At 30.5% G+C, this 11,749-nt stretch overlaps 1 protein-coding gene across 1 annotated transcript; it reads right to left on the bottom strand.

The window, feature by feature from the left end:
- Positions 1-1,837: 1,837 nt before the first annotated feature.
- LOC123203825 (transcription factor KUA1) lies at positions 1,838-4,487 on the bottom strand. The gene is made up of 3 exons (XM_044620268.1): positions 4,014-4,487; positions 3,078-3,286; positions 1,838-2,575 (listed from the first exon to the last, which is right to left on the bottom strand). Exons 1-3 carry the CDS (start codon positions 4,291-4,293, stop codon positions 2,069-2,071), a joined length of 996 nt encoding a protein of 331 aa, XP_044476203.1. The 5' UTR covers positions 4,294-4,487; the 3' UTR covers positions 1,838-2,068.
- Between the last annotated feature and the right edge of the window lie 7,262 nt (positions 4,488-11,749).

The following is an 11,749-nucleotide window of genomic DNA, read 5'->3' on the forward strand; positions in this document are numbered from 1 at the left end:
AAAAATTTAATAATTTTAATAGTATAATTTCAATTACTTTTTATTTATAAATAACTACAAATCACAATATAAAATAGTTATACGTAATTACTTATTACATTAATTTTTTTTTTATAATTATGTTATTTTTTTTTAAATTTAAAATATTCATATAATTTATCGAATATTAGCACACAGGTTGTCGTATTAAGAGTTTGCGAAATCATGGTCAGGGTGTCCCTACCCGCAAGACCTGCCATTGTCAGACCTCACGCTGGTATAAGCTGTGAGCATGATAGGCCCCATGAGGATCAACTCGACACTGCCCACTACTTTCTCTAAGTTAGCCGTTTAGAATCCGTATTTTCATATACACCGCATCTTTCCATTGCATTAAGGTGTAATGAAATCTCTAGAAAAGATAAATGGATTGTGTTATTGCAAACAAAAGAAATAGCTTTAAAAAATCAACGCACTAACAAATTAAAATGTCTTTTAGCTCAGGTAAAGTGAGGCGAGATAAAATGAAGAACTTTGCGACAAAATTAATCATTTGGGGTATTTTTCTGTTTGATACTAATATAGCTTGGTGATCTTAGTAAAGTTTGTAAAGGATTTATCAATCTACCCAACAATTGTATGCAGCTCATTGATGAAAGGAAAAACATGGTAAATTAATATTTAATTCAATAATATTGGTATTTATAAATAATTATTGTATTTAGTTTATAATAATAAGAATTCTAAATATTATTTTACTTAAATACCTTTTATCATTTTAATATTATATTAGAATTTTTTTTATGTTCTCTAAAAATAAATTTAATTAATTAAATAATTTTTCAATTTACTGTATTGTCAAATAATGAAATTAGTTTAATTTGATAATTAAGTTGTTTATTATCTTAATTGAAAACGAAAATAATTTTATTCTAGAAAATAATTATCAAAGAAAAATTTATAATGAAAATAAGATTAAGTTAATAAATTTTTAATTGTTAAAGTGAAGGGGTAATCCCCTATCACATTAAATATTAAAAAATAAATTAAATAAATTAATATTAATAATAAATAATAAATTACCAAATTAAACAAATGTTATCCCTGCCCAAAATCCCCTCCCCCTTTGAGTTTTGTATATACGGAAGTCCATCTCAATCCCCAAGTACAAGTGCATTAATGTCTGACAAAGTTAAATTAAACCCAAAAGAAAGTGTTGAATTATCTTAACCGGTCATCCGAATTTGACTGTTTTAAAGATTATTTTAATAATTTATTTTTTATTATTTATATTATTTTATTTTATTTATCAATAATAAAACATTATAATACTTTTTTATTATCAATACTAATGTGATAGGTAATATAGATAATAATTTGATTATTACTTGTATTTTAAGTATTAAAATATTATCAAAATAATTTTGATTTTATTATAATTATATTATAATTTTTTAATTTTTTAAGACAAAAATAAATTTATTTTTAATTAATATAATAAATAATATAAAAAAATTTAAAAATAATTATATTTAAAGATATTTAAGTAAAATAATTTATTAGTATATGTTTATTATTGTTAACTAAACATATTAATTATTTAACCCATTCATTTTTATCAAATTTTATCAAACGTAATAATCATTTATATTCAATAATCTTCTCAGTAATCTATCTTCAAAGTAATCTCTCTATTTTGATAATAAAACATTATCCAAACCAAACACCCTCTAAATCTAAAGAAAAAAAACCAGCAATAATCAAACCAATAAGACAACTCCACCGGAGAGTATTCACCAGTAAATATGTATGCTGACTAAAATCATCTACCCCAGCAAACTGAGAAGAAACAGTCAAGTGCAAGAAAACGCAAATTGTAAATATTCAAGTAATTTCTGAGCATATGCTACAACCTACAAGCTATGGAATGAGTTATCCAAACTACAAGAAAAATCTTATTAAGGTAATTCCACAAAGAAATATGACTCAACCGAAATCTGGCCACACATTATCAGTCTTGTATTAACATTCATCTGTAGAGCTCACTAGCATGGAGCTAATATAGATATCAACCTCAGCAAAGCTGCCCTTAAACTGCATGGATAGGACTGCTACTTGAATTCATGCTAGAATTGCCAGTGGCTGGTTTAGGATGGAAAGCTGATTGTCTAGATGACCCTTCAAGAAGTTTCATTGAAAGGGAAGATGGACCAGTCTGACCAATAGATTCTCCTAAACTCAGTTTTGACATGCCAACCAGTTCATCAACATTTATAGGGCTCTTTGAATGTATTGCTGTCGGCTTGAGCACTTCATGTGTTTCCTTCTTAGTTGGCTCTGTATTATACCCAGACCAAAAAGGAAAAGAAAATGGAAAGAACGGTGAGACATAAGCAGTATATATTACTGGAAAAGAAGACTGTGAGCTTTCTGGCTTTGAAGGGGCAGGCTCTCCATCATTGGAGTTGGTAGAATCCATTGATTCACATTCTTCGTCTACCACAGGAACAGCCGGTAGTGGGTTATTGCTTTGTATTTCAGCCTGAGGATGGTTGGCAGAGGAAAGGTCCTGCGATAACACTGCACTGTCCACTGTCTGCATATGAGAAATATACATAAACAATATTTATCAAGCTTCATAGAAGGAGCAGTTTAAGAAATCACAGAAAATAACTATGGGAAATGACCTCCCATCTGGAAAGCTACATCAAACAACAAATGCACATAGATTTGGAGATGAGAGGACCAAAACCATCCACCTCAACAATATCGCAAAATTAGCAAAACCAGATGATTGCTCAAGTAAAATGAATAAACAAATCAAAAATAGAATATCAAGGCTATGGCTATTGCTTCATGCTTGCAGTAGATCAAGGTAAGAAAAAGCAACCAAGAGTAACTCTTTCAGTAAAGCAAAGAACAGTATCACAATGATTCTCATAGCCTGGAAATGGCATTATTCGGTCATTTTCACATGTGTGCTGTATCTCTGCAAGTCACACAAGTGTGCATATCTACCATACAATTGAAGCATAGAATGACAAAAAAGAGTGCATGTCTGATATAACTGAGACATAGAAAGAGATAAGACTACTAACTTCATTGGGAACAATGTCAAACAGGCTGGAGCGTCTTTTTCTCCTGGAAACATTGCTTTGCCTGATAAAATATTTTTGAGCATGGCTAGCCACTTGTGTTGGTGTTCTTGATACAACATAATTACGTGCAATTCCGCGCCAATCACCTTTGCCAAGCTTCTGTAGACCTAGGAGAAACATCCTATGCTCTTCCTCTGTCCACGGAACTCCTGCACGATAAATTCATAAGCCATTTCAAAGACAAAGGCAACACACACAATACAAGTACATATTAGATTATAGGATCCACTTAACATCTAAGTAATAAGCATGCAACTCAAGTAGAATTTAAAGCATCATTCCATAACTTAAAGATTTTGTTTACCAAGAATCAGTTTCACAGTTTGATTCCTCTCTATAATGAAGCAAATCAAACCAAAGACTAGCTCTACATCAATATATATGAGATCAACAGACAATGATTTCTATGCTACCAGCTTAAGGTATCTATTCACTTAGAATATTAATTATCCACAGAATTTACCGCTAATGCCAATTTTTAAATTTGGTAATTTAAAACAACATTTGCATAAGTTTCGAAACTTATCCGTTTGGACTCCCTGATATGACTGGTAGCACATAATTAGAAGTCAATAATTTGAGTGGAATCAGTGATAATCTCCGATTCAATTCTACAACAAATTCCATAAACACACAAGTAGTACAACAAAAGTTACAAGCTAAGTTAAGCTTATTTAATCAAACTTCAAAGATGTCTCTCTCTATGGGTAAATCAAATATCAGTTAAAAGCCAAAAACAATAAAATCCATATACAACTTCAATTCAAGTACTTGAAACCAAGAAGTTAATCTTAAACCCAAAGAAAATTGTTCAAATTTTGAATCAAATAAACTTATAACCAAACGCGAATTTAAGCAAGTCCAAAACTGAAAAACCTTTCTTTCGTTCACGACTGGATGACGAGCCGGGAACGAAGTCCTCGGAGGCGTACCCGTCAGCATGATCCAGCGTCTCACCGGGTGAAGCATCCGGGTTTGACCCGTTAAGATTGTTCTGACTTAAATTGGAGCCAGTGTAGTGGCTAAGATTGCCCATACTAGCACTCTTTCGGATGGAACCATCGGTTAGTCGGACTCCAAAGAGCTTGACACCACGGTTGGGACATGTCCGAGAGTTGTGGCCATTGTGGCTGCAATGCGAGCATCGGCGTGCCATTTCGATTAAGGATTAACAGATAGGACCGGGTAGATTTGGGTTGAAAATTGAGATAAATTGTAGTTCGGATCCAGAGGGTCCGAATTATTACACGGTATTTAGCCTATTAGGTTTTATTTTCCAGCAGATGGGAAGATAAAGAAGAAGCTTACTGTTAGGTTTGGTTTATTTGGATAAAGAGTTGTGATTGGACGTTTGAACTTCGCATGTTTCGTGTTTTATCGTTGATTTTCATTTCACCTTGACTGTCAAACGGTGACGCGCATCCGTTGGGACTAACCCCTGCTTTCGCTTTTAACTATGGTTAGCCGTCAAGCAGGATGGCCCTACTTTAAAAGTGGAAGACTCAAGACCGAAGAATAGTCGTTTTAAAAATAATAATAATTTAAATATGTATTTCCAGAAAACATCTTAAAATAATAATAATAAACTTATCCGCACCTAAGCTTTGGTCAATTTTCAAATTTTATTGTAAAATTTTAAAATTTTAAAAATTTATTATTTTATTAAAAAAAATTTTGTTAGGAATAAAGGTAAAATCGTTATTTAATAAAAATATTTAAAAACTATAATTTTATTTTATTTTCTCATTTAAATTAAAAAACTGATAATTTTTCTTCATCGTAAGTTTTGAAAAATTATATTCTCTCTTAGGATTTTACTTTTTTCTAATATTTCTAAACTGCTTCTTTGTTATCTATACGACACTCAGTTCGACACACCAAATTGACTCTTTTTATAGGCCAAACGAAGACTCTGTAACCAATTATATTCATTTAATTTCATTTGAAATCAACCCATTGTGAAAGGGAGGGAGATGAGATGCATCAATTTTGTTTGGTTTAGTCCTTGTTCGGTTCGTAGAAATCGACAATTTGATGCGTGAAGAGGGAGAGAGAGTGTCAGACATGAGGATGGGTGGGTTGAAGAAGCCACTGACGACGAAGAAGCTAGTCGAAAATGTTGGAAAAAAATGAAATTTTAGGAAAAAATGTAATTTTTTAAAACTTAGGTTAAGGGAAATGGTTAGCTTTTCTAAATTAAGAAAAAAAATAAAATAAAATATTAATCTTTTAAATAATAATTTTATCTTTAATCTTAATAGAAGATTTTAATATAATAATAAATTTTTAAATTTTTAGATTTTTAAATAGGGAAGTTAAAGAGAAACCAAACCTTGGATCGGATTAAGTCTTTTAGCCTAATAATGAAGAATAATGCACAGTATTAAACTCGCTTGACCATTAACGTGGATAATAAAAAAACATTAATTTGTCTAAAATTAATGATAGAATTCTACAATTTACCAATACCTTTTGTAATTTATTATTTTGCATGAAAAAACGTAGACAAAAAAATGCCCCCTTTTAGACCCGCTTTTACAATTTTATCATATATTTTAGACACAAAATAATTATACTATAAAATATGCACAATTTTTAAAATACCCCTATTGTTGACCAATGTTAGAGCCGGCACATTCATAATTGTTCACGCATGAATGCACAAAATAGGGGATACCTTCTAAAACCAAACAAGGGAAAAAACAAAACTGAAGAATATTGCAAAAACTATTCAGTGAAAATATTGTAAAAGGGAAAAGCTTATAAAAGCAACCCAGGAGACCATAAGCCCAAGTGTTATGTTTGCAACCAGTGAATGATCGACGCCGATGAGAAGGAAATCCACCGATGTCGATGAGAAGAAGCTGAACCGACGCTAACGAAAAGATTGTTGATTAATGGCTTGTTTTATAAATTTATCATAAATCATCTATTTTAGTATACAATTTATGATTTTTAACTATTATACAAAAAAAAATACGTAAAATAAGAGGTATCGATCAACACTCATCTAGATTAAGATAAGTTATCTGCAAGATCTTTGAAAAAATTATTTTGCTTTTTAATGTTGATGTGGACATCTCTCCTTCTGTTTATAAAAATGAAGATATGAGTAGCTTAGATATTTAACTAACTTTGTAGTAAAAATATTTAATAGAAAAATAGTGTGGTAGAATTGTATAGGTGAGCCCAATAGGTGGTGTTTGGTTCAATATCCTTGATTTAAGATGTTGAATGATTTTAACAAATTATTTTATAAAAAGTGTTAAAATTATTATTAATATTGACGTAATTTTATAAATGTATTATTGATGATAAACTATATTAAACGGAATATATACCTCTTATATATATATATATATATATTTTTTATATCCAATCTTTATGATTATATTTTTTCAAATGTATTTTTAGATAATTATGCTCCTATAACATTTTTTTTCCATTCCTGTATATTCTATCTTTGTGAAAATTTGATAATATTGTTGCTTTGCTTTGAAACACATAAATAGCATATGGTTTTTAATCCTACATTCCGAGTTATCCCCATTTCATCGAGTTCACTAAATCTTGTAGCAATATTCTATCTTGTATGTACTTAAAAAGGTTAAAAAACAGTGATTAACAATTTTTTGCACTCAACAAAACTTATTTTTAACAATTAAATAATAAATACATAAATCATACTATTTTACTCCATATATAGGGTTATTAATTAACTTAATGAAAATTAAAGGCATATATAAAAATTAACCAAATCATAAGGGTTATTTGTATATAATCAACACATTAAATTTTAACGAAACTATTCATATATAAATGAACTTTGAAGTTCATTTTTCATAATTAAAAAACACACGTGGTAAACCATATACTAAAAACAAAATGTACATACAAAATTTTAACGACATTTTTTACGATTTCAATCATTTTTCAATACTTAAAATAGGATAAAAAAAAGTTAGTACATCATTCATTCATATGTTTTATTATTTATAATATTGATATTTAGCCTTTTTTCCCATAGATTTCATAGGTTTTGATATACGGTTTTTTTGATTGAGTTTTTGTATAAAATAATTTGAATTATTTGTGATTTTCATGTAAATTTTCAATGATTTTGTGTTAGAATAGATTTAAAATCAATTACTGGTGAAATTGAGTTTAAAAATAGGAGATTTTGATCGATTATTCACCACCATATATTATTCACAATCACTATACATATAACACCTCTATTTATATACATACTTCTACATGAAATATGACCAAAAAATATATATATAATTTGAACTCTTAACTAAATATAATGGAATAAAAAACATGCTTACAACCACTTACTCAAGATGCATGCAAAAAAGTGCATAAATATATAACTAAATAACCTTGACATTAAAGCCATAAAATAGTTCAGATAACAAGTGTTTGAAATCTCATAACATAAACAAATAGTGCATATGTTCCACAAAGTCTCATGCCATCACACAAAATACATGAATATAAAATGTCTAAAAAGACAAAAATGCCTCTCCCTCTCATGCAACGACCTAAGTTGGACTATTGGCTCCTCACATGCCCTATTACTCACTTATACTTACAAAAACATAGAATGGAACACATGAGTGAAAAACACTCAATAAGTGACCTATCGACATCGTTCTCATATCATAACTCATAATCATTGTGTTCCATCACTAATCACTACTTTCAAATGTTTTCCGACATCCTTTTATGCTCATTTATATCCTTATGACACTTTCATGCTTTAAAACATAGGCAATGTCATCCTAGATGGCTAAGGCCTAAATTGAATTCAATATATTTGATGTTCTCATAAAAGCAATCGACATTCTAGATGTCTACTATCAATATGCCTTATACATAATGTTAGTCGAACTATCAAATTAACTAGTTATGATATCATGGTCATATAAAAAAATTGGTTGCAACCTCTCTCTTACCATATTTCCATAACTACAAGGCCACTAATTGGATAATCATCTTTGAATAACCCTTATCATAGATGACTATGTGATGCATCTTACTGACCACGTAAAGAAGTAACTGGAATATCACTATCCTTTACCCAGTGTACCTAAACTAAAACAAGTGGATAATGCACCTTGGTGCTAAGTGCATGATGTATCTCATGGGTATCTATCTCTTGCATAGCCCTATTGCTTTCACTTATAATGTCACATTTGCACACAGTTAATGGTTACCTAGGTGTACACCACTTTCCTCAATTTTCTTTAGTTTCCACCTAAATCCACCTCAGTTAGGGTCCATATTGTCTTCCACACAATTGGACATATTTCATTAGCTAGTTATCTTAATTTCATATTCTCTAGGCCTTTCTAACTTAATCCTTACTTTAGCAAATAACATAAGGGTGAAATGGGCATTTTTGCTTTACATGAATAAACATCACTAGCCCTTGTTCATTGTTCATCTTTTAAGCCCATGAATAAGTGTGCTTCCTTTTATGAATAGGCATTCACCCTTCCATTGACTAATGACACACTAACACTTGACTAATACCTTTAATCCTTACCTTGAATTAACGCTTGTTCCTTTTATCGTTCATCTTGTAATGCCGTAAACATGTGTTCATCCTATATCAAATGATTGCTCACGCCTTTAACCCTAGAATGAAATCATCATACAATAAATCATAACTTACTAACCCATAAGCATGTATAAATACAATCCAACATGTTATCTCTTTAGATTCTAGGTTCAAATATTGGTACTAAGTCCTTTAATCATCATTATATAACACTCTTATGCATACCTATCAATTAACAAAATTGTAGCCATCAAGATATATACCAAACCACATAAGAGAAAGAAGAGAGGGCAACTACTTACTTGGCTTCTAACAAGAGCTAAATCTTCATGTGGTTGTGGTGAGTCTAGCCATCTAAGATCTTCTGATGTTTCTCTATAATCCCAATAATGTCTTTTCACACTCACTTTTGTTTGATTTGCAAAATAGGGTATTAATGAGCCAAATAGGATATGCCTATTTTATTTTATGAATAAAACTACAAGAACGATCATTCCTACTCCATGGATGGTTTCCAATTAATGCCAATTTCTGAAATCATCATGAAAGTGGAAGTGTAGATAGGGTTGTATATGTTGAAATAGTATTTTGGGACAATCAGGATAAAATGGATATATCTATTGGATTAGTGTCTTTTAATAGGAAAGAAAGAAGGAGTCTATTATCATTGCACTTTTTGGACATGCATGAAAAACTGTGTTCATGAAAAATTACATAACAACACACATAATTTTTTATATGTGAAGATAAAAAATTTTGTAACCCTTCTGACCAAATGGATAACCAATAAAAATTCTTGGTGTTGCTTTTTGGTCAAACTTATGTTTAATATATATAGACATTTAGTCCAAAATAGAAACACCCAAATGCATAAAGGTCTTGAAAAGTGGTTGGTTTGTTGAATAATAACTCAAAAGGTGTCTTACACTTAAGCGCTTTAAAAGGTGTTAGATTAATAAGATACACAACTATGAGAATGCATTTCCCTCAAAATTTAAATGTTAAACCAACTTGAAAACGAAATGCTCTAGCCATGTTTAGCAAATGCCTATGTTTATGCACCACAATATTGTTTTGTTAAAGTGTGTGACGCAACTATGTTTATGAACAACTCTAAAGGAATGAAAGAAGGTAGTGGTGGCATTATTTAAAAATTCAATGCCCTTATCACTCCCAACTAGGACTGAATCTAGTTGAGCCAAATCGATGTCAAAAGTTGACTCAGCTTACAGTAACTCAATTACAGTTCATTTTGTATGAACTCAAGCCGAATTTGAACCATAAAACATGGCTTGTCTAAAAAACAAACCGAACTTGAACCAAATTAAATTTAATTCAGTTTGGCTTGCAAGCCAACCATTAGTTTGACTCAGATTGAGTTGAGTGATGGCTCATAGAGCTGGCTCAGCTACCTTGAAAAAAGTTACAACTTTTGCAATTCTCAATTATGCCTCCTCCACCTTTTTACATTTCCTATTTTGACTTTTCAACTTTCAATTAAAAAATCCATATATCTCTCAATCAAGATTTCTCTTTCCATTAACTCTCTACACTTTCTTCTTCACCTTTCTTTCTAGCATTTTCGTCCCTCTTAGTTTTGTTAACACTCATTTCTCCTTCACACAGATAGACAATAAAAAGAAAATGGCTCATCGAACTTTGGTGCACCAAAGAAAGAGGCAAACAGTATGAAAGAAAAAAATTATGCCAATAGAGAGTGTGTAAGAGAAGGACCTACAATAGTAAATATTACTTATTCTCTTCTTGCTCTTAATCGTCTAAGAACCATTTTCTCTCCATATCTCTCCATCACTTTCTTAGTTCTCTCATATTCTCAATTCATGCAATCATCCTGTGCCAAAGTTATTTTTTGTTAAATATTTTTACTGAACTCGAATAAAAAATTGAATCACGAATTTGAACATTAAATTCGAGTTACAAACTCAGTTATAGATTCGAACTAAGCTATGAACCTCAAAATTTTCTTTTGAACTAAACTCAAACTTTCATTCTAATTAGTTCGACGAACTCGAACCAAACTTGAACTATCTCTAAATCATTAGAGCCAAACTCAAACTAACTTATGTTCAAGTTTGGTTTGATTTAAGTGTGCCTTTACTCCTAACTTTGCAGATGTGGTATTAAACTGTAATTTGGCCATTGAAAATTAAACTTAAATATAAGTATACAAACTTAAGATTTAGACCATAACAAAAAAGCCCGAGTATCACAAAAAAAATCATCCATAATAATGAGAAAAATTGTTCACCATTCAAAGAAGGGGTTGTATATGGCCCCCCAAATATCAAAATAAATTAGGTTCAGCCAAACTCTAAAATCATTCAAGGCAAACTCAAAAGAACCTATGTTCAGGTTCGGTTTGATTTGAATCCACCCCTACTCCTAACTCTGCAGATGTGGTATTAAACTGTAATTTGGCCATTGAAAATTAAAATTAAATATAAGCACAAACTTAAGATTTAGGACTTAAGATTTAGGCTGCAACAAAAAGGCCAAAGTATCACAAATAAAAAAATAATCTACAATAGTGAGAACAATTTTTCACCATTCAAAGAAGGGGTTGTATATGGCCCCCAAATATCCAAATAAATTAGGTTAAACATCCATTTATGGAGATAAAACTAGTATGAAAAGGCCAACGAGTTTATTTTGCTAAAGGAAAAATAACTCATTGGCATTTATTTGAAAAAGACATATTATGATCTATGAGAGAAAATTCCTTATAAACATGTTGATCATGATATCTAAGAAACCAATGCCAAAAATCTACAACTGAGGTATTTGCAGTTGCAATAAGGGATATCGGTGCTAGGTTATTTGGACTAGTGTCAAGGTAATAAAAAATATCATGCTCCTTAGCCAAACCTATCAATTTCTTCGTCACTAGGTCCTAAAAAACACAAAAATAAGGAAAGAACATTACAGAACAATTAAGAGCCTCAGTTATTTTATTAATTGACATGATATTAAATTTGAAAGAAGGACCATAAAGAATATTGTCTAAATGCATATGAAAATTAAA

Source organism: Mangifera indica, chromosome 20 (genome assembly GCF_011075055.1).
Source record: "Mangifera indica cultivar Alphonso chromosome 20, CATAS_Mindica_2.1, whole genome shotgun sequence".
Taxonomy (NCBI): Eukaryota; Viridiplantae; Streptophyta; class Magnoliopsida; order Sapindales; family Anacardiaceae; genus Mangifera; species Mangifera indica.